General features: G+C 51.0%; 1 protein-coding gene across 5 annotated transcripts in view; it reads right to left on the bottom strand.

The window, feature by feature from the left end:
- DAGLB (diacylglycerol lipase beta) overlaps nt 1-22,353 on the bottom strand; it is a 32,571-nt gene that overhangs the window by 6,759 nt on the left and 3,459 nt on the right. Inside the window, exons 1-14 of one of the 5 annotated variants that reach the window (XM_067012384.1) lie at nt 18,253-18,579; nt 18,048-18,158; nt 16,433-16,604; nt 15,236-15,494; nt 13,644-13,766; nt 12,525-12,652; nt 11,154-11,280; nt 9,483-9,566; nt 7,571-7,648; nt 4,642-4,722; nt 4,425-4,552; nt 1,380-1,448; nt 1,223-1,295; nt 6-247 (exon numbers count right to left, since the gene is read on the bottom strand). In XM_067012384.1, the coding sequence (XP_066868485.1) occupies nt 6-247; nt 1,223-1,295; nt 1,380-1,448; nt 4,425-4,552; nt 4,642-4,722; nt 7,571-7,648; nt 9,483-9,566; nt 11,154-11,280; nt 12,525-12,652; nt 13,644-13,766; nt 15,236-15,494; nt 16,433-16,572 (1,532 nt within the window). In that variant the 5' untranslated portion in view covers nt 16,573-16,604; nt 18,048-18,158; nt 18,253-18,579. Of the gene's footprint in view, nt 1-5; nt 248-1,222; nt 1,296-1,379; nt 1,449-4,424; nt 4,553-4,641; nt 4,723-7,570; nt 7,649-9,482; nt 9,567-11,153; nt 11,281-12,524; nt 12,653-13,643; nt 13,767-15,235; nt 15,525-16,432; nt 16,605-18,047; nt 18,159-18,252; nt 18,580-22,353 lie in introns of those variants that run through there. The other 4 variants (XM_067012383.1, XM_059036419.2, XM_067012382.1 and 1 more) reach the window with 4 other exon arrangements.

Below are 22,353 nucleotides of genomic sequence, written 5' to 3' on the forward strand. Positions count from 1 at the left end.
CTCACCTCCGTGAAGTGCCCACTTCCTCCAGGTGGATGATCCTGCCGGGAGGGTAGAGATGTGGGTACTTGGTGGGGGACCCGAGCGGGGAGTCGCTGGAGAAGCTGTAGGCCGGGGACCCGTGCGCCAGCAGGCTCCGCTCGCCGAGGAGAGGCTGCGTCAGGTCGCCCCCGTCCAGCTCCGTCGGCAGGTCCTCGGGGTGCCCTCCAAACAGCTCGTACCAGCACCCGCGCAGCAGGATCTTGTACTGAGGGCGAGACCAAGAAGACGGCGCGCGTGCGACTCCGTGAGGCTTTCACGGTCCCCGGAGACCTCCTGCGACCCGTGAGCCGGTGGCGGCAACCCCACGTGGCACAGAAGCCCGGCTGCTTTGTTTTTCAACGTGGATCTTAGGAACGTGGAGCTCAGGGGCCCAAACTCAGGTTTCTCTGGGGCAGTGATGCCATCACACTTGAAGCAATATTTAAAAACCAAATTCAGGCAGATTTTGAGTAAAAATTACCCTTAACTCTTTTTAGGCAATTCTGTAAACCAGTTTTACCCTTTACCCTTAAAGGCATTAGATAAGAAACTTTTTTTTTTTTTAATTTGGAGGGAGTGTAGCTGATGAGGAAGTTTATTTTTAAATTAAAATTTCTTTTCTAATTAGCAACAACAAAAAAATGTCACAAAACAAAGATGTTAAGTGAAAAAGCATCTCTAGTCCCGTTATCTAAATAAAACCACATTTTGGTGTATTTTTTTGGTGAAATCTATATATACCTCGTCACCTACCCCTGCCTTGGGTTATATTCTAAGACACGTTTTTAATCCTGCCATTTTAAAAAATCTCTTCAAAACATCATGGATATTTTTCTCTACCGGTAAATACAAATGCATTTATATTTGTTATGACTGTAATATTCCACAGCCCAGCAATACCGGCGCCTCCTAAACTCTGTATCTGGCAGCCTCGTTTTCTAAGCTTTGGGACCCAAACCATGAGAATGCTGTTAGTCATGACAGGACTAAGAAGTACGACCAAAAACCAATCACTTAACCAAACAGCGATGGTTCTAGTATAGTATGTTCTGGTTGCAGCTTCCCTGCACTTGGTTTAGCCATTTGCTTCCCAGGCGTCCTCTGCAGAACAGCAGCCAACCGTCTGTGCCGGGGGTAGAAGAGCTGCTAGCAGCATCAGTGCCCTGTGCTATGAGGCTCTGAATTTAGAAACGTGAGTTACCTTGGGCTTGTTGCAGTGAGCAATCACGCGCAAGATTCTCCGCTTCAGATCTTCCAAGTTGGCCACACTTAACCTGTTGAGCAAAAGACCAGACTGAGGCTCCGCTCTCTGCCTTTCCCGCCAGCCCAAGCCCAGACGGGGCAGCCAGCAGACTCACCTGGGAATCACATCCTTGCCCAGAACAAGTGACACGATGAAGGTCTTAGAGTATTCATAAAGGGATTTGCTGAAATTAAAAAAAAAAAAACAAAGGTGATTATATTGCCTACAGAAGGCTTCCAAGAGAAAGCAAGTAACTGTACCAAGTTAGGAAGAGGTCAGTGTTCACAGAACTCCACTCTATTCTCTACCCTCTAAAGGGCAGAGCAACTCACTGGCCAGATTCTCTTGAAAAAGTAAAAGCCATGGGGGTTTGCATGACTAGATGTCAGCACTGGGTAGGCAACTAAGGCACTTCACCCAGTGTGGCATCAGCAGAGTCAGAGGAAGCCAGGGGAAGCGTGGGCATGGACGCCTCCCCCAGGGCAGGGGTGGTATGCAGGTCAGCAGTAGGGGCAGGATGGGCTTCTAATAATCAGTGCTGAGCTAAAGCACTCGAGGTGTGAGCTGGAAGATGAAACGGAATCCCTACCTCATGCTGTACACAAAAAACCCCCGAATTAAACGTAGATCAAAGACCTAGGGAGTGGTGAAAGGTCAGACTAAAAGGCTTTTAAAAGACACGATAGGAGACGAGCTCCATGTCCTTGGGACAGAGAAAGATTTCTTAAAACGAAGACCTGGGACTTCCCTGGTAGTGCAGTGGTTAAAAATACACCTGCCAATGCAGGGGACGCGAGTTGATCCCTGGTCAGGGAACTAAGATCCCACATGCCGCGGGGCAACTAAGCCCGTGCGCTCTACAGCCCGTGCACCACAACTAGAGAGAAGCCCATGCGCCACAACGAAGATGCCGTGTGCCACAACTCAGACCCAACGCAAACAAATAAATATTGAAAAAAAAAAAAAAAAAAGAATAAAGTACCTAGGAATAAATGTAACCAAGGCGGTGAAAGACCTGCACAGTGAAAACTAGAAGCCACTGGTGAAAGAAACTGAAGAAGACACAAATAAATGGAAAGGTATTCTGTGCTTATGAATTTAAAAAATTATTACTAAAATGTCCATACTACCTAAAGAAATCTACAGATTCAGTGTAATCCTAATCAAAATTCCAATGGCATTTTTCACAGAAATAGAACAAACAACACTAAAATTCATATGGAAGCACAAGAGACCCCAAATAGCCCTAAGCAATCTTGAGAAAGAAAAACAAAGCTGGAGATATCCCGATCCTTGATTTCATAATATAGTACAAAGCTAGAGTAATCAGAACAGTATGATGATCAGGGTAAATACAGACACATAGATCAATGGAACAAAACAGGGAGCCCAGAAATAAGCCCACGCACTTACGGTGAATTAAGGGAGCTAAGAATACACAGTGGGGAGAAGACAGTCTCTTCAATAAATGATGTTGGGAAAACTGGACCACTATCTACCGTACACAAAAGTTAATTCAAAATGGGTTAAAGACTTGAATATAAGACCTGAAATCAGAATACCCCTAGAAGAAGACATAGGCAGTAAGCTCCTTGTCATTGGTCTTCGTGATTTTTTGGATTTGACGCCCAAAACAAAGGCAACAAAAGTCTAATCAAATGGGACTACATCCAACTAAAAAGCTTTTGCACGGCAAAGGAAACCACTGACAAAATGAAGAGGCAACTTACTGAATGGAAGAAAGTATTTGCAAATCATATACCTGATGAGAGGTTAAAACCAAAATACATAAAGAATTCATACAACTCAATAGCAATAAGACAGTCTGACGGGGACTTCCCTGGCGGTCCAGTGGTTGAAATGCCGAGCTTCCACTGCAGGGGGCGTGACCCCCGCAGCGTTCAATCCCTGGTCCGGGAACTAGGATCCCACATGCCGCGTGTCCAAAAGAAACGGGCAGACGATCTAAATAGACATTTTTCCTAAAGAAGACATACAGATGGCCAACAGGTATGTGAAAAGATGCTCAACATCTCTAATCAGGGAAATGCAAATCAAATGAAAATGCAAAGCTCGAGATGGTACCTCCCACCTGTCAGAATGGCCATTATCCAAAAAAGATAAACCATGAAATAACAAGCACTGGCCAGATGTGGAGGAAAGGGAATGCTTGTGCATTGTCGGTGGGGATGTAAACTGGTGCAGCCACTACAAAAAAAGAGTACGGAGGTTCCTCAAAAAATTAAAAATAAAACTACCATATGATCCAGCAATTCCACTTCTAGGTATTTATCCAAAGAAAACGAAGACACCGACTTGAAAGATACCTCCACCCCCATGTTCACTGCAGCATTATTTACAATAGCCAAGACATGGAAAAAAACTAAGTGTCCACTAACGGATGAATGGATACAGACGTGTGTGTGTGTGTGTGTGTGTGTGTGTGTGTGTGTGTGTGTGTAATGGAATATTATTCAGCCATAAAAGGTAATGAAATCTTGCCATTTGTGGATGGCCAACAACCTGGACGGACCTCAAGAGCGTGATGCTAAGTGAGATAAGAGAGAGAAAGGCAAATACCATGTGACCTCACTTACGTGTGAAAAGTGAAAAACACAAACCAAGCTCACAGATACAGAGAACAGACTGGGGGCTGCCAGAGGCGGGGGGTGGGAGGGGAGGCAGTGAAATGGGTGAAAGGAGTCCAAAGGTACAAGCTTCCAGTTATAAAATAAATAAGTTAACTGGGATGTAACGTACAGCATGGCGACCGCAGTTAATAATGCTGCCCTGCGTATGTGGAAGCTGCTAAGAAAGTAAATCTTAAACGTTCTCCTCACGAGGAAAAATGATCCTGCAACTATCTGTTAACTAGACTTATTGTGATCATTTCACAGCACATACAAATATCGAATCGTTACGTTGTACATCTGAAACTAATATAATTATACCTCAGTTAAAAAAAAATCGAATCAAATCAAAGCTATGGTTAGATAGACCCTATGAAAAGCTACCCAGTCTTTTCTCGGCCAAACAGGGCTTTGAAACAAACTTCTCCCGAGGATAAGAAATTGTTAACTAACTTGCAGATACGAGACCGGTTTTGAGCCAATGACTCGTGAGTAGCATCTCCTTACAGGACAGGAGACGCCGGAGTTACCTCAGCAGCCCCCGGGGCGGGGAGAAGGCGTAACACCGGACTCGTGGGTAGGGGGTCCTGAGCATGATGGACAGCAGCGCCGCGGCGCCCGCCCCCAGGCTGTGCCCCACGACGACCAGCCGGTACTCCTAGGGGGCAGATGCAGAATGAGTGAAGGTGAAGAGAGCAAACAGCTAACGGCAGAGAAGACGGAAGAAAAGAAGAATTAAAATCTCACGGGTGCAATGCTGAACGCCTGGCTCAAAATCCCGTCGTTGATGAGGCGTCGGTAAACGTATCTGGCAGCTTGAGAAATCCCCTGCAAGGCAGACACAGAGGTGGCGTGGCTGTCAGGCAGGGCGGGCCTACGCGGCGTCCCCTAGCGGTGGCGCTGTCCCCGCAGACAGGAAGGCAGCCCGGGACCGGCGGGCACATCCGCCGCTCACGGCTGTACTCCTGGCACCTGGCGCAGAGCTCGCCGTGAAGCAGGGGCTCAAACAGTATTTCCCTGAGCGAAGAGGTGGCGTCAGGAACATCTCGCCACGTCAGTGGCTCTTTCCGAGGCTGCTTCTGTAGCGACACAGTACCTCTGGCTGCGCGCACGCCCCGCGGCTTGCTTTAGCCAGGTCCCCGCGGCCCGTCACACTTCGATTATAAACGGCTGGTCTTTTACAAGCACGCGAAAATGTAAAGCTCCGAATCAGTGACAGTGACCGAGCAGCCACTGTTCCTGCAAGAGCGGAACTAAAACCATCCGAAGTGAGTTTAGGGAGGTCAGGCTTTGGTTTAATTTTAAAAAATAGAAGGTAAAACTTCCTCACAAATACAGCCACCTCGCGAAACAGACTTCTTGAAAGTTAAGTAGTTCCCGTCGCGGAGAAACGACCGTGCCGACCCAAAGCACTTCCGGGGCGCTGCCTGCGCGAGGGCACAGGGCGGCCCCGCAGCCCGAGCCCCGACAGGACGAAGCGGGGGAGACCCCGCGCAAGGCGGGAGGCCGCCGCGCTCCTCTCTAAGGCCGCCGCAGGCTCCTGACGCAACGGCTCCACAACCCTGTGAGCCGCGCGCGCAGCCTGGCCCCGCACGTGAGAAACCAGGGGCTCCGAAGGCTTAGCGTGCTGTGCACAGTCTGACGGCGGCGCCTCTGGACCAACCGCCACATCTCCCTTCCCTCCGCCTCCTACCACGCGACGCTGTCGACTTCCGCCACCATTTATCAGGCACCTACCGCGTGTCTGGTTCTGGGCAGCCAGAGCCACTCGGCATTTGGACCACAGCTCGGCCGGTTGTGAGTCTCCCTGGCACAAGTGTTACAGGTGAGACGCCAAGACCGTTTTCAGCCGCACAGCTCTGAACTCCCACCATCGTGGACGGCATCAGAGCCAAAACTCGGTTCCGAGGCCAAGAGCAGAGAACAGTCCGTGCCCTCGGGCCCCGAGCAGCTGTCTTCCCGGGGGCGGGGGGGGGGGGGGGGGCAAGAGCTGTCACTGAACTAAACGGTGCTGGAGGAGGCCTCCGCTGAGAGCTGGCCAGGCCTGCAGGGTCGCAGCTTGTGGAGGCACAAAGCCTCGGTCTGCGGCCCAAATTCCTCTAAGACCAGAGCCACAGCCGAGCCCACAGGGCTCGGAGGGTATTCCTGTGCTTGGCTAGTTGATGCGTCTCTGTAATAAATTTTAAATTTCTTATTTGTTTTTCTTCATGCACACCCAGTAATAGTTAGACTGGAGTTGTCAGTGAATTGAGGTATGAAAAGACAGCTAAGGGATAAAGGAAAAAAGTTCACGTTCCCAGGACTGTCAAGCTCCTAGCTGGCGGCAGAACAAAAGCCAAAAAGCCTCCACCCTGGCTCTTCCCGGAAGTGTCCAGGCACAGAAAAAAACCAAAAACCCCAAAAACAACAATAACAAAAAATCCTGGAAGGAAAAAAAGTTGTCCAGACAGGACACTGGGGCTCAATTACCAGCACCGCACTCTGGCAGTAACACGTGAAAAAACTATGACTGCAGAAGTAATACATGTTTTGGTTGAAAACCACCGTAAGTGTATAAAAATAGTGGAAGGCCACTGCCCTCCATCCCCGACATCCTTCTCCCCAGAAGCAGCCGCTGTAACCTTTTTAGGGAAGGAATCATCTCAAACTTTCCCTCAAACGTTAAGACGCTCAGCTCTACTACCTTGTTAGTCATCAGGAAAATGCAAACCAAAACCACAGTGAGATACCCACTTCACAGCCACTAGAATGGCTATATTCAAAAAAGAAAAAAAAAGAAAGAAAAGTGACGGGGATGTGGAGAAATGGAAACCCGCGTTCTTTGCTGGTGGGAATGTAAAATGGTGCGGCTGTGTTGGAAAACAGTTTGCTGGTTCCTCAAAAAGTCAAACAGAGAAATAACAGAAGACCCAGCAATCCCATGTCTGGGTATATTCCCCCCAGAACTGAGAGCAGGGACTGCAACAGTTATCTGCACACCCATATGCACATGGCAGTTTTACAAGAGCCAAAGGAAATTCTGACCCACGCCACAACGTAGATGAAGCTTGAGAACATGTGCTCAGTGAAATAAGCCAGTCACGAGAGGACAAGTACTGTAGAATTCCACTTACGTGAGGAACGTAAAAATAAGCAGATTCACAGACAGTAAAATGGTGGTCCCCAGAGGCTGGCGGAGGGAAATGACTCTGCTCCGAGCAGGCCGCGCTCCTCCCATCATCCCTTCGGGAGGAGCTTATGCACCCCGCGCCCCCTCCCAGCACAGTAACAGTGAAACAGGAGCTCGGTTTTGTGACATGCAGAGAATGCAGTGACATGCAGATAAGTGCTGAGCGTCTGCATCTCAGAGAGGGTCTGCCTGCACTGTGTTGCACTAAAGCTTTTTCTCACCATGAGAACGTACTACTTTAATTACACAGGAAGAAAAGCATTCAAATGCCGACTCTGACACTTGTTCCAGTAACTGTGTAGCTACTGGCAAGTGACGCAATCGCTATGAACCTGCTGCTTTCTCTTAAAAACAAAAGTAACCTCTCAGGGCTGTGGTGAGAAGTCTTGCTGGACAGCACCTGGCGCACAGCCGCGATAACGCGGGAGACCCCGAGCTGAAAGTACTCCAGCGCCTTCGAGGTTCCCCTTGACAGAACATTCCAGACCACACGGCCTCGGCTCCTACCTTGTGTGCCCAGCAGTCCTGCACCTCACACTCGAGGTCGAGCGGCTCGCTCTCTGCTGACAGGTCCGTGAGGATGTCCTGGAAACAGTGCGTGGGAAGAGGCCGTCACCTGGGCTGGGCCAGGCCAGCTGAGGGTGGCTGTGGGGGACAGTCCCCTGGGTCAGGCTGTTGAGAATTGGACCCCGGGTGCCTGAACTCGAGAGAGATGCCAGGTGGCCAGGAAGCTCCTGAGGGACCCACGGCACAATCAGACATGAAGACTGGGGAAGGGACACGTCTAAGAGGCACCCTCTGCCCCCACTCCCTGCACATAGCACCTAAGCACCCACGAAGCGCAGAGCCCTGGGCCAGGGTGTTGAGCAAAGCACGGTTCCCGTCCTCCAGGGGCCCAGTCAATGGCTGGTTGAAACTTAAGGGAGGGTAAGAGACACGTCACACAGAGCAGAGGAGGGGTGAGCGCTGCAGGGCACGGGGGGCTTCCTGGAGGAGGTGGCCTGAGCCAGAGCCTGATGGAAAAGCTGGTTTTCAGGAAGCAGAGGAGAGAACAGAGGCCGGCCTCCTCACCCAGGGGAGCAGCAGGGCCCAGGGCAGAGGCATCTGAGCACAGGAAGTGGGCGGCGGGCTGGGCTCACGGGCACTCGACTCGATGCATCGAGGGGCTGCGGGCAGAGCCCGGGAGGCTGGTGTTTCCCCGGGACCCGGGGAGGCCCACCTGCGGGGGGAGGGGCCCCAAAGGTGGCTCTGGCACTGCCAGGGCTGGGAACTTGCCCACAGTGCCGAGAGAGCCTCAGCAAGAACCAGGAGCCGTGCATAAAACGCAGCGGGGAACTGCCAGAGGTCTGCGAGCAGTGGCAGGCCTGACGGTGTTCTAGAAAGAGTCCTCTGGACGGTACAAAGGACAGACTGGGAAGACACGAGACGAGAGACAGGGACCGAGGTAGAGGACCTGTCGCGGGCCCAGGAAAGAGAGGCCTGGGACCAGAACCAGGGCTGCGGTGCTGGGACTGGAGGGGCCGGGCCAGAGAGGGGCCGGGCAGGACCCCACGCGACAGACTGGGCGACAGACTGGGCAGGAAGCAAGGAGAGAGCCAGAGGCAACTTCCGCCCTGCAGCTTCCTGGGGGGCAAGGGGGCGCCGCATGGTTACTGGGGCGGGCGGTGCCCTGACGGGAAAGCAGACCCGGGGGCCTGGGCCGACCCAGACGGCTCCTGGCAAGACAGGGGCAAGGCTGCCCGCAAGGTCGGGGCAGGGGTGGGGGGAAGCAGAAGAGGGTGGAGTCTCGTCTCATCTCCTGGGTCAGGAGAAAACTAGGAAACGAGACGGAGCAACAGCCAAGAAGAGACCAAGAAGCACGACACAGAAGAGAAGAAAGTCGCCAGGTGTCTCCGTGGGGCAGAGGCCGAGCAGGATGGGAGGGGACCGCTGGGTGGGGCTGGACGGCGCTGGCTCCCACGGCACTGAGGGCGCAGCGGCCAGGCGCGTCGGGCCGGCTGAGACCCCCAACGGGAGCTGGGGAGGGGGGGGTACCTAAGGTGGGCTGACTTTGGACTGCATGACTTAACCTACTGTTCTTTCTGGCTTTGGGTGCAGAAAATTGAAGGGGAGGGTCACGCGGGTTGGGGCCCCAGGGAATCCAGCGGGCACCCGCCTGGGAGTAGGGGAGCCCAGCCCTGCCAGCGTCTAAGTTTCCAATATTTCTCGGTTAAAAGGAAATGGCTTTATCTGCTTTTTCAAAGGGAATATTTGACAGCCCGGGACTCGCCTCCCTGTTTCCCACACCTGGTGTTTCCCTGTGTCTGACGCTGTCACTTACGAAGGTCTCCCCTCAGTTCCGGGAAAGCTGGGTCTCCTGGCGTCTGAGCCGCTGGCCGCCCGCCCCCAGTCCCCTGGGCCCGCGTGCCAGGCTCCGTACCTGGAGAGACATGGTTCCCCTCACTGCCACCACCACCGACTCCTTCCTGTGGTCCAGGGCCACTAAGAAGGGGAGCTCGTACACCTGGGAGAGAGGAGCGGGCGTGAGCGCGGCGCGTGCGGACACGGCTGGGCGGCCCAGAGCGCCTGAGGATCGGCGCCTCCCAGCGCAGCGCGGAGGGGGCGCCGACCCCCATCCCTGCTCATCCTCAGTAGACATTGTGACTCCTGATTCTCGGGATGAAAGGCTCTCTAAACCCGAGACCCTTTTACCCTCGGGGGCAGGGGATAGAGCCGTCTCAGTGGGCAAGACCAGAGCCTCCACTCGGGGTCAGTGCGAGCAGCGGGTGACAGGCTCTGGGCCCCGTAAGCACCCACTTGCATCAGAACGGACCGCAGGTCCAGCGGTAACCCTAGGCTCCCGCCTTCGCATCTGCAGGAGCTCCTGAAGGAGCGGCGAGAGGGTCTGGGTCAGGCAGACCTGCCTCAGGAACTCTGCTCCGCACCATTCCTGCCGTGGGACCCCAAGCAAATGTCTGAAGTTCTCTTCGACCCCGTTTCCTCATCTTTAAGGAGGGCAGCATGGTGTGCTGTCCTCCGGCTGGTGTGACACCACGGGGACGGCCACCTGTGCGTGGTGAACGGTCGTGCATTTGGAGCCAGCAGGAGAGGACAGACTGCCGACTTCAGCACCCTGGTTTCCGCAGGAGAGGGACTTCTACCGACGGCCTTGTCGGGGGCTCCCTGAAAGAGCCCCCGGAGCAGCCACGAGCCTGGAGGTGGAAAATCACCTCCTTTAAACCCCATCCGCTCTTTCCGTCATCACCACGCAGTGACAGGGCAGCACAGGGCTCGCGGGCTCCTGCGCTTTGCTGGGCACCAGATTCACTGCGGACATGAAAACAAGATCCCGGACGCTCTGATCTCGGTGGGATGGGGTGTGACTTTTACACCTACTGTCTAAATGCAGCAGTTTGGGAGCCAGGGGGCTCAAGAACAGGACGCCAGTGGTTCCCTGAATCGTCCGTGCGCTGGAACCGTGGGGGCTCCTGAGCTGGGGTCCCATCGCCACAGGTCCTGACTTCATTCATCTGGGGTCTGGCCTGGGCTTCTGAGTTTTAAAAGCTCCCCAGGAGATGCCAGTGGACGGCAGATGTGAGAGCCGCCTTGCTTGGCCGCAGGTTCTGGGCTTCCGGTGCCTGGGAGGACCACGTGGGGAGCCACGAAGCCATGCAGGACGGGTCCCTGGCGCCAGACAGACTGGCTTCCGCAGGTTCACTAACCAGCCCCGCGATTCTGGGACCCTCCCAAGTGTGAGACCCACTGCGCTGCACTAACAGGATGGAGCTCAGACCCCGAGACTAGGATTGGTCAACTCCGACACCTGTGTGGGATTAATGCCAAGTGCAACTCAATGTTCTTCACTAAAAATGGGCTCAGGTGAAACACAGCATAGTCTCCCTGATGAAGACTTTCTGCCCCATCTTCTGTTAAACCTGGGGGGCTTCAAGAGCATTTGTGAACCCCGAGATAGCACGCTAAACTTGGGGTGAGCACGTGTCTGTGTCTGTGTGTCTCCGCACATTGTTCCGGGGGAATAGTTTCTAACTTCCACCAGAATCTCGAAGGACTCCGAGACCCAGAAGAAGTTAGGAAGCACCGCTCACCCTACCTTGTCGTGAAAGCTGACGTGAATGAAATCCCGGTACTGCAGCCCCGTCGTCTGCAGGATGGAGCCAAAGTGACAGTTGAGCTGATCACCTCCAACCAAGTCATAATCGGTTGTCCGGCTTCTGCAACTAAAACGGGGGCAGAGGCGTTACCGCGCCGACCAGAGCCACGTACCGAGGAAGACCCCACCCTGCCGTCCCGTTTCCTAGCAAACCTGAGGGCGCCCGCTGACGGTCTGCACAGCTCAGTCTGGCGAACCGACAGTGGCCTTTCAATGACGCTTCTGTGCACACGTCTTACTATAGTCTGACTTTTTTTTTTTTTTTTTTTTTTTTGGTGCTAGGCGGGCCTCTCACTGTTGTGGCCTCTCCCACTGCGGAGCACAGGCTCCGGACGAGCAGGCCCAGCGGCCATGGCTCATGGGCCCAGCCGCTCCGCGGCACGTGGGATCCTCCCGGACCGGGGCACGAACCCGTGTCCCCTGCATCGGCAGGCGGACTCTCAACCACTGCGCCACCAGGGAAGCCCAGACTTCTTTATTAATGCTTTACACAGTCAAAAAATAAACCAACAAGGATGGGAGAGACCCTAAAATCACCAGGGATGGGACAAGCCGGCATCAGGTATCTCCTGGTATGATGTACTAAGAAGGGCAGGCTCCGCACGGAGCATTCCTGCCGAAGATGTGTAACGTGAACCTAATCGTGAAGAAGTCACCAGACAAATGCAGAGTGAGGTCCGGCCTACAAAATAGCCAGACTGTCCTTTTCAAAATGTTAATATCGTGAAAGATTTAAAAGAAAAAAAAAAAGAGACTGAGGAACTGTTCCAAACTGGAGGAGACTAAGGAGACTAGACAGCTAAATGCAGTCCACGCTCCTGGACTGGAAGAAAATGTGCTGCAAGGGGTATTTTACTGGAACAACTGGAAAAACTGGAAGAGCTAATGATTAATGATAGACTTCCTGAATTTTATAACGGTGCTGTAATTTATGGCAAAGAAAGACCTTGTTCTTAAGAAGTACAAGCTGAAGTGATCAGAGGCAAAGGGGCACAATGCCCACAACTGCATCTCCAGTGGTTCCAGGGGGAAAAACACGTATTTATGGAGAGAGTGATACAGCACGCGGGAGCAAACGGAGTCACAACCGGTCATTTGAGATAAAGGACACGGGCACTCTTAGCACTGCTCTCGCGGTTTTCGAAATACTTCAGAGTAGGAAGTTTTTTAAAAAGTTTTTTAAACGTTTCTTTAAAGTTTTTTTAAAAGTTTTTTAAAATGTGATTATTTTTAGAAAATAAAGTGCGGACACCATAGCAAGCAACATCCGGAGTGGAATGAGGGTGGAGGCCTCAGCCAGTGCCGACCTACCAGTCACCACCAATCCTGCACAGCCCGGTGAAAGGGTTCCTGTAAATATAGAGAGGCCACCCATAGGCAGCTGCTGCAAACTGCATATAGTGATGGCAGTTTTCTAATTCTGCATCCAAATCAGCTTCCTGTAAGAGAAGGAAAAAAGCTTTTTGTTTAGGGGAACCCATTAAGGAGAGGATCAACACACTATGATCTTTTTTTTTTTTAATTTAATTTGCATTTTATATCGGAGTAGAGTTGATTTACAATGTTGTGTTAGTTTCAGGTGTACAGCAAAGTGACTCAGTGATACATATGCCTATTTCTATTCCTTTTCAGATTCTTTTCCCATATAGGTCATTACAAGACACTGAGCTCCCTGTGCTACAAAGTAGGTCCCTGTGGACTATCTATTTGATAAATAGTAGAACACACTATGATCTTAAACCTGAACTCAAATTCCTGATTCTCCCCTTTCTTTCTTCAGGGAACAGACCTCTCGGAGGACCTTCCACTGGGAAAACTGGTCCTTAAATACAGACAGATGAACCCCTCCTTTTAGGAGAATGCAGAAGTTAGCAGCAAAAATCCCTAATGACTTTTCTGACTCCTGGTGAAATAAGCCCGTGACTGCCTGCTGGGTGCAGGTGCAGATGCCACTGCAACAAATGGGCTGCTGGAAACCAGGTGCAGAGATAGACACGCGATCTACATGCAATTTTCTCTTTCAAAAGCACAGAAGTCTGTGGCGGGAAAGCAATCGTCAAGCAAAGCTGAACTGTTATCTGTTCCCCAGACCCAGAGATGAGAGCAAACACACTCTGGGAGAGCCAGGTCCCACCCCAGAGGGTCTTTTCGACATGCAGACAACAGCCAGTTTCCTCAAAGAGAATCTCAGGAAAACAAACAAACAAACAAACAAACAAAAAACAATGGGTGGTGAACGGGCCAGGAATGGGCTCCTCTACCTGAACTCCAGGTGATGAGGAGGTGCCTCCCCGGACAGGTGACAAACCACAACTAGCAAAAGCCACAAACCAGATTCCAATCAACTGCTCCTGAGACTGTTGCTTTTTAAAAATTTACAAGTAGGTGTAAATGTCAAAACTGTACAGCTCAACAGAGACGCGGGCTCACCTGGGAGGGCCCTGGGGAACGGCTGACCACCTGGTCAGGCTCCTGGGTGTTCCTGACGCTGTCCTGCTGCTGGTGGAGAAGAGCGAGCCCGGCCGCAATGTCGCTGGGCACCAGGTCTGTGTCCTGGGTGGGAAACCACGGCGGCCTGTCATAAACCCCGCGGGAACGGCCCGCGAGCTCCCGAGGGCCCAGTTTTACGTAGTTCACACGCGCACACGTGCACACACGTGCACACACACGTACAGCTACGTGTGAAAAGGTGTTTTAAAAAATATTTTCCCTTCAGGACTCCTGCACGTACGCTTCGTGTCTCTCACTGTCCTGCCCTCACACAAACCTGCTCGAGGACATACATATTTTCCTGATCTCTGGTCTCAGATTTCACGTCAAGTGAGTCGGCTCGGCTATTTTTAATCTACCTCACATCGCCTGTAAAGTGGGTGAGTCAGTGGGTAAATTCGTCCTCTTTGGAGTAAACGTCTGATTTTGGCCCCGGTTTACACCCTTACTGCTCAAGAGGCCGAGCAGGTTTCGTTGAAAGAGTCCACGGCAGAGATGTATGAGACTGGACTTACACTCAGTGGGCAGGACGAGCCTCTAAAAGACCCTCAAACTAGGAAAGCACCAGAGTGAGTGTCCAGAGCCTGGCCTGACCCCCCCCTTCACGAGGGACACGGGGCAGATGGGAGTGCACAAGAAACTAGGTACTGGCCACTTGGCCACTTGAGCCACCGGTTCTGCCACGATGCAGGTCAAGACGTCCTCTAAGGGTAGCCAGGTCCTCTTCCTCCTTCTTTCAACAATCTCACGACCAGGCTGAAGCGCTCCTGTGAAATTATTTAGGGGGACACACTTCTCTCATCCCTGTGTGGGGGCTGCTGGTTACGGAGCCAGCCTGGACCAGGGCAGGCCTGGACACCACAGAGAGCTGAGGAAAAGACTGGCGGGCGGGCACGACGTCAAGAGGACTCCTCTCTGTCACCTGGCTGCAGTACTGAACATAACAGCAGTTTATCAGAGATCGTTATAAGAGAAACTGGATGTGAAAGAAAAACAAATGTTTCCAGATCACTGAAGAAACTGCTCTAGAACCATGACACCCTCTGCATTGCAACTGTCTTTAAAAAGAGAATCATCTGTCGTTTCCATCATGCCATAAAGCTGTAAGAAACCAGGCTCTGATACTACCGCGGAGGCATGACACTGCCGGGACCTGGCATCTGCTGAGAACCAGCCGGACAGAGAATGTAGCAAAAGACTGGCAAATGATTCTCAAAATGTACAGGTTCCACGACTTAGTTCCTTAAGAACTAACTCAAAATCCTGACTGCGTAACAGATGGGCGTCAACACCAGGACGCGCCGACCGGGGCGTGGGGTCTGTGAGCACAGGGCCCTGGGTCCCTGCTCCCTGGAGCTCCCGGCCGCTCACCCCTGGGCACACCTCCACCCGCGGCACCCACGGAGGACTCACTCTCAGGAGGTGGTTTATGTCAACGGGGAGACGGGTTCAGAATGCAGAGAACTCGTCTTCCCAAAAGAGGTGTTTACTTAAACAGAAGAGAGAGACCAGAGCGGACCCCGTCGGCTTACTGAAAAGTAGGTTGAGAAAAGCTCTGCCGTACTCGAAAAAGCAACTCGAGTACGGTCGTCTTTGCCGACGCAGCAGCACAGGAACTTGATTCTCGTTTCCCACACGCTTGTAGCTGCCGTCTTGAGGCCGTTAAGCAACTGGCTGGACTCAGGACTCTCCAGGTGATGGGGGGCCGCAGCGGGACACGGAGCCGCCTTCCCCCCCAGCGGGTCAAAGACGATCGCAATGGTGGCTGCGGTGGAGGCGATGATGGTCCAGCTGCGACAGAGGGAGGAAAAGGCTGCAGCCCTGAAGCGACCCGCGGGGTCACTCTCTGCATCTGCGCAACCTGTGGCTCTCGTGACTAAGGAAGATGGGGACCTCCCAGAACCTGGTGGCGGCGGGCAACTTGTTTCTTCTAGAAAGTTCCTCATGAGCCCGTGGCCGACACAGGCCCGACAAAGATCAGAGCCCCAAAAGCCACGCAAGGAAAAGGGAAGTGTCTGGTGGGCAGAGCCTCGGCCCGGGCATGCAAGTCCCCGACCCCGACCCAGGCCGCTCCCGGGCTCTCGGGCTTCCCCTCAGTAAAACCAAAGGGGGCTTCCTGTGCCGCGGGACACCCTCACGGGCCTTTCGTTCATACGTTTCAGTATTTCTAGGTGGTCCACCATGCGCAAGGTGCCCTGGGTCCACGAGCACGTGTGCTCCCGGAAGGTGGCCCGGGAAGGGCCGCCACGGCCTCTACTGAGAGGCTCAGCAGGGCGGCGGGCGTCTCCATCCCCTGATATACAGCAGGAGGGGATGTGACTAGATCATCTGTAAGATTTTCAGTCTGGAAAGGGCATAAACCTTATTCCAGTGGATTATTTCCTGCAGCAATTCCAGACCCTACAGTTCTTCACGTCCTACTTTTAGTTTTTGCCCTGTTTTGGTCTTCAGGTCTCTTCCTTCTTGTAAGGGAAGGGAGGGAATGCAGAAAAATGAGAACCGGTAAGAAAGGAAACTACATCAATAAATGCATAATGGGAGATGAGCGATTCCTCGTGTATGAACAAGTGCCTCTGCGTTTTTATGATTTACTCAGCAAGATCCCTTTCTCACTATATCAGGAAGCCTGCATGACACCGGGCCACCTCGGTTACTCAGAAGGTACTTGTTTACCTCCATCTCGAGTGCATTTTGGACAAGAAACTGCAGGAGAAGACTGGAGAGCTCACCTGACCACGACAGTCGCAATGATGCCGTTCCCCACCGTCCTGTCGCACTGAAAACCGTCCTCTATCCAGGCGGCCCCCAGGGACGCCCAGACCATCTCTGGCAGAAAGAGAGCCAGGCGCACGTAGAGCAGCTTCGGCATGGATTTCCGTGGTCCAGGATTACAAATGGTCCCTGAAACACAGAAAAGGTTCAAACTGGTCACTTGCCCCCTCAGAGATGAGTAGTTGCCCTTCCGCAAAGACACAGCTGTCACAGCACACGTCTGTGTCCCACCGGCGCACCCGCCACCTGACTTTCCTGCCTGTGCTTGGGCATCAGTGCCTAAGTTTGAGAGCAAGAGACAAAGCGAGGGACGGGAAACACGACAAAAAGCCTCAGATTCATTTCTTAGACTTACCAGCATTTAATAACACTTCTGGGTTCTAACTAGAGTGACAATAAAATCATTGTCCAAACTGGGATACTTCTGAGAGCAAAGGGAGGCTCTATTAGTAATGGTGGGACAACCGACATAAAACAGAACTGTCACAAGCAAACAGAGGTATACGGTCACCGGGTTCTCACAGCCAGGGAAATCCAGACGCCACCTGAAACAGCAAGGGGCCCGTTATTCTTTTATCCTCCCAATGACTGTGATGTAATCATCACCCCATTTTACAAAGGAGGAAGCTGAGGCTCAGAGAGCTTAGTAACCACTTCCTAAAACATAATCCAGATTCGCAGGCTCTCTGCCTCACCGATGCTCCGTGGTCCTCACTTTTGGGAAGCCAACAATTCTGATGTGTGAGACCACTTGCAGAAGCCCACCATTTAGACACAACATCTAAAACTGAGTTTGGGGCTTCCCTGGTGGCGCAGTGGTTAAGAATCCGCCTGCCAATACAAGGGACACGGGTTTGAGCCCTGGTCCGGGAAGATCCCACATGCCGCAGAGCAACTAAGCCCGTGCGCCACAACTACTGAGCCCACATGCCACAACTACTGAAGCCCGAGCACCTAGAGCCCGTGCTCCGCAACAAGAGAAGCCACCGCGATGAGAAGCCCGCGCATTACAATGAAGAGTAGCCCCCGCTCGCCGCAACTAGAGAAAGCCAGCGCGCAGCAACAAAGACCCAACGCAGCCAAAAATAAAAACAAACAAATAAATTTATAAAACTAAATAAACAAAACTGTTTGTAAAAGAAATCCAAGTATCACTAGAGTCCTGTGTACTTTAATTCTTGATGTAAATCAACTCTCGCCCTTTGGGAAAAAGTTGTGATAAACACCAATTTAAGCAACATAAAAATGCCACATGATTAAAACAAAAACAGTGACTGAAAAAAAATCTAAGATCTAAAAAATAATTTGATAAGGAAATAGCTTTTAAATTCCAAAAGCTACCTTCCATTAGAATGAATTACTTAGAGTCATATTTTAAAATATTAGACACTACCAGGCCTTATTTTTGGCACAAAGACAACATGTTCTAAGATAACTGAAACAGCACTCTCTCTCTCCCTGAGGGACAACTGAGTGCAGGTATGTACAAATCAGGCCTGTATCTGGAGTGTATTATTATACAATAGTCAGCCAGCAGAGAGAAACAGGAAACAGCACCTGCTCACCCCCTACCTCCTGGAGGGCTAGGATTCCAGAGAAGAGGCTGCTGGAGCAGGGAGGCTCCAGCCCCGGAGCCCGCCCGGATGCAGCAAATTCAGAGGTAAGGAAGCAGGAGACGGAGTTCTGGTGAAAGGGTCCAGAAAAGACAGGAGATACTGAAAAACCCTTCTTTTTATGTTTACGCTTGCCTAGAAAAGCGTTTCTATTTTACTCAGACCTTTCTTTTCTCCTCGAGGTGAAGAGCTGCCGGTGTGGATCCGGTGCTGCAGCAAGCATCACAAAGCTGGCGCCCCAGAACGAATGAGCACGGCTGCGTCCCGGATCGTAATGTCCCTGACGCTGTCTCAGGAGGTAACCCTGTTGCCCGTCACACGGCTGAGCCAGTGACACGAGAGCCACACAAGGAAGGCCTGCGTCGCACGATCTTGGGACTTGACACCTCTAGCCACTGCAGTGATTTTCTCCCGCACGAGAGGAGCTCTTCAGACACAAACGCCGAGGCGATGCAAGATGTCCCAGAATCCAAACCAAACACAGCGAAGGGCAGACCTTGGAAGCGGAGGGCGTTCTCTCAAAACACGACAGTCACGAGGGTGGATCTTCCCTAACTAAACCTCCCGCATGGTCAAAACAGTAGGATTTCATCAGGGAGGTTCTCACATCAAAACTGGAAACTACCACGATATCAAGATTCTACAGTGAAGACCAAGAAAGAGGTAAATCCACAAGCATCAGTTTTCTGGATAAAGATGACTGAATTCTCTTTGTTCCAAATGCACCCTTACAACGTGTGCTGTTTCGTTTAGAGGTGTATCAGCCAAAAGCTCCAGAAACAGGGCCTTTCTGTTCAACTGACAGATTAATGATTGACATCACTTACAAAACAGAAGGGGTGATGGGAGTTATCCATGTACCAGTAATAAAGTTTACCAAGGGGTTCACGGTTATTGAAAGATACACCTAAAGTTTGTAACTTGTAAACAACCCTGATTCTGTGCAGGCAATGCAGGTAAAGGGTGAAAAGTTCAAAGCGCTCAAGTGGGTAAAAGTAAATGTTAAGCCTCCCTTCCACCACTGCGCCGCAGCCCTCGGTCACCTCCCCGCAAAGTATAAACTCGTCACTCATGTAGCCCCCCAGAGGTCCACACATAAACCAAACAGGTAGGTTTATCCCTTTACAAAAAAGTAACAAACTACGTACAGTGTCCTGTACCTTAGCATATTAGAAATCACTCCTTGTCCTTTCACAAAGCATTTCACGTTCTTTTTAACAGGTGCACAGGAGACCATCGTATGAACAAGCGACACTTAAACCGGCGGCCTATTGATAGGCACCGAGTTTGTTCCAATCTTTCATGCCTACAAGCAACACTGTGGCAAACTTCAAGTATTCTGCGCACATGCAAATATATAAGGGGAAAAAAACCGACTGATACCCATATGTACACAACACACACAGCCAAATTAGGCTTCCAAGAGATTCAACGAATCTACATGCCCACCAACCAAATGAGCTGCCTGAGCCGAAGGGAGGTTCTGGGGAAGGCGTTCCCGGCTCCAGGAAAGACCCGGAAGCAACAGTCTCCCAACTGCACAGATTGGCCAACCCAATGTATCATCTCGGTGAATTTTCCTTATTGTGATTGAGGCTGAATGTTTTTTTATATATGTAAAAATCCCTTTTACTTATTTTATTGTTCACCATATCTGCCCATTTTTGCGCTGACTATTGGTCTTTTTATTTATCGTAGAGCCCTTCTATATTAAGGAGATTGGCTCTTAAGTCTCACCTGTTACAATATTTTTTCCCATTTGTCTTTTTTTTTCTTTGAAAAAATAAGAGAAAAACTTTATTTCAAACAGGTTCAGTGGTACGCGTGCTACGGCAAAGGCCGGCCTGTTTGTAAGAGCAGTTTCATTTCAAACCTGAATTGATGCACAAATGTGACACTGTTAAGCCATGATCAATTACTGCTAAAGTGTGGATTAAATCCACCCATATGCCAATTCTGACATTTATTATAGATTCTATTATTTATTTTAGTAGTAGAGGTTAATTTTCATCGGAAGAAAATGAAAACCACCTTATGGCTTCTACTAAGGGAATGAGCTGTGCCCCCAGTACTGCTCTGAAATTATGCCCCTAGGTTGTTACGAGAAATCCTGACTTCATCCAAATGCATCACTTAACTGATAATCTTCAGTCATCATCTACTGTTGGCTTGATGGTCATTCCTCTTCTCATTTGACCTGAACCATCATCTGTCTTTTTTTAAAACTTTATGGTATTCTTCACTGAAATTTACATAATATTTAAAATAAAGCATATTTTGTTATTGATTTGTATCAAATTGGCAATTAAATTAACATGCTTTTATAAAATACTGTCTTCAGTTCAGTTGTGGTACCTTTAGCTACAAGTATCAGAAAATCAAACTCAAACTGGTTTAAAAACAAACAGGGTGCTTCCCTGGTGGCGCAGTGGTTAAGAATCCGCCTGCCAATGCAGGGGACACAGGTTCGAACCCTGGTCTGGGAAGATCCCACATGCCGCGGAGCAACTAAGCCCGTGTGCCACAGCTACTGAGCCTGCGCTTCAGAGCCCATGAGCCACAACTACTGAGCCCATGTGCCACAACTACTGAAGCCCATGTGCCTAGAGCCTGTGCTCCGCAACGAGAAGACACAACAATGAGAAGCCAAGAGTGGCCCCCGCTCGCCGCAACTAGAGAAAGCCCGCACACGCAGCAATGAAGACCCAACACAGCCAAAAATAAGTAAATAAAATAAATAAATTCAAAAAAATGAAAACAGGCAGGACCTGTCTTGACTCAGGGGACTGGAAATGCAGGGCCAGGACTGGCACCAGGGTGTCCTGTGCTTCTCAGCCCTGCCCTCCTCTGTACTCAGCTCCTCCTGGGCTGTGAGCAGAGGAGACTCAGCAGGAATTCAGCAGCCCACTCGTGCACAGTGCCATCCAGAAGGAGAACCATATGCTGCTTCTGGATCTTTCCCAGAGGAGCAGGGAAGGACTTCCCTGGAACTTCCCAGGAAACTCCCTGAATCTCACTGGCCCGAATCAGGGCGCATGTCCAGTCCTGAACCAACCACCCGTCCTGCAGCGGGCAGAGGGCCGGTTTCTGACACATCCACTTGCTGTGTGAGGCGTGGGGGGAAGTCCTGTCTGGAGGAGGCTGCTGCATAAGCAACCCACCCAGGACACCCCACACGACCGACGGATGTTTGCCGAGCTAGAAGCCCGAGGCATGCGGCCCTCCGTCCACCGCAGGGCTGTGACTGTGCCCTGACACCACCAAAAATATCTGAAGACAAACATTTAAGGAGAAAAAGGCTTATACTGAACCCACTATTACAGTTGTAAGCCTGGTGTGCTAAACAGAATGTGATGTGAACAGACAGGGAAACTGAATTAGATACCCTGCACCTGACATGACGCCATCTTTCAGAAAATCAGAGCTCAGTAAGAACCTCATAGTGCTAACTCCTCATCGTACACATTTCAGCTCCTTCCTTCCTTCAGCATCAGTACCAATGACAATCCAGACCTGGGGGCCGACAAAGACCAAAGAACTGGGACCGTCTTTGATCCAGACCCCATGCATTCATGTTTTCAGAGGTAAACTAAAATATCCAGAGCTTTATTTTCTACGTTACTGCAGTACGTGGGCACGTGCCATGCTTTTTGGTCATCCAAACCCTAAGGACTTTTTCTCATGAAACACTTTGCCACTAACATTTCTCTCTGTATTTCTCCCCACGAACTACCATCTATTAAGTTTCAGCCTATCGTTCCACCCTGTCGAGATCTTGATTCCATCACCCAGGGTATCAGCTGCTTACTCTCTCCCGGTTTTATCACCATCCTCTACAATCTGTAAGGCTCCCTCCTACATCCCGATTCAAGCAGTGATAAAACACGTTGGATGGTAGCATGCCATGCAGCCCTGCCTTTGACGAATGAGTTTTCATTTACTGATGCATTTCTTTATCAGCCACAAGAGTGCTCAGCTCATCCTACAAACCACAGTAATCGACAGGGAAGGTTTCCAACGGTTTCAGACATTCTCAGCTAAACGACTGTCTGCAGAAAATGGTAACATATAGAAAAAAAATTATCAAGAAGATATGTAACTCTTACAACTCATTAATAAAAGACAAAGAACCCAATTTAAAATTGGGCAAAGAATCTGAATAGACATTTCTTTAAAAATAATATAGGGGCTTCCCTGGTGGCGCGGTGGTTGGGAGTCCGCCTGCCGATGCAGGGGACGCGGGTTCGTGCCCCGGTCCGGGAAGA

This window comes from Kogia breviceps, chromosome 14 (assembly GCF_026419965.1).
Source record: "Kogia breviceps isolate mKogBre1 chromosome 14, mKogBre1 haplotype 1, whole genome shotgun sequence".
Classification (NCBI taxonomy): Eukaryota; Metazoa; Chordata; class Mammalia; order Artiodactyla; family Physeteridae; genus Kogia; species Kogia breviceps.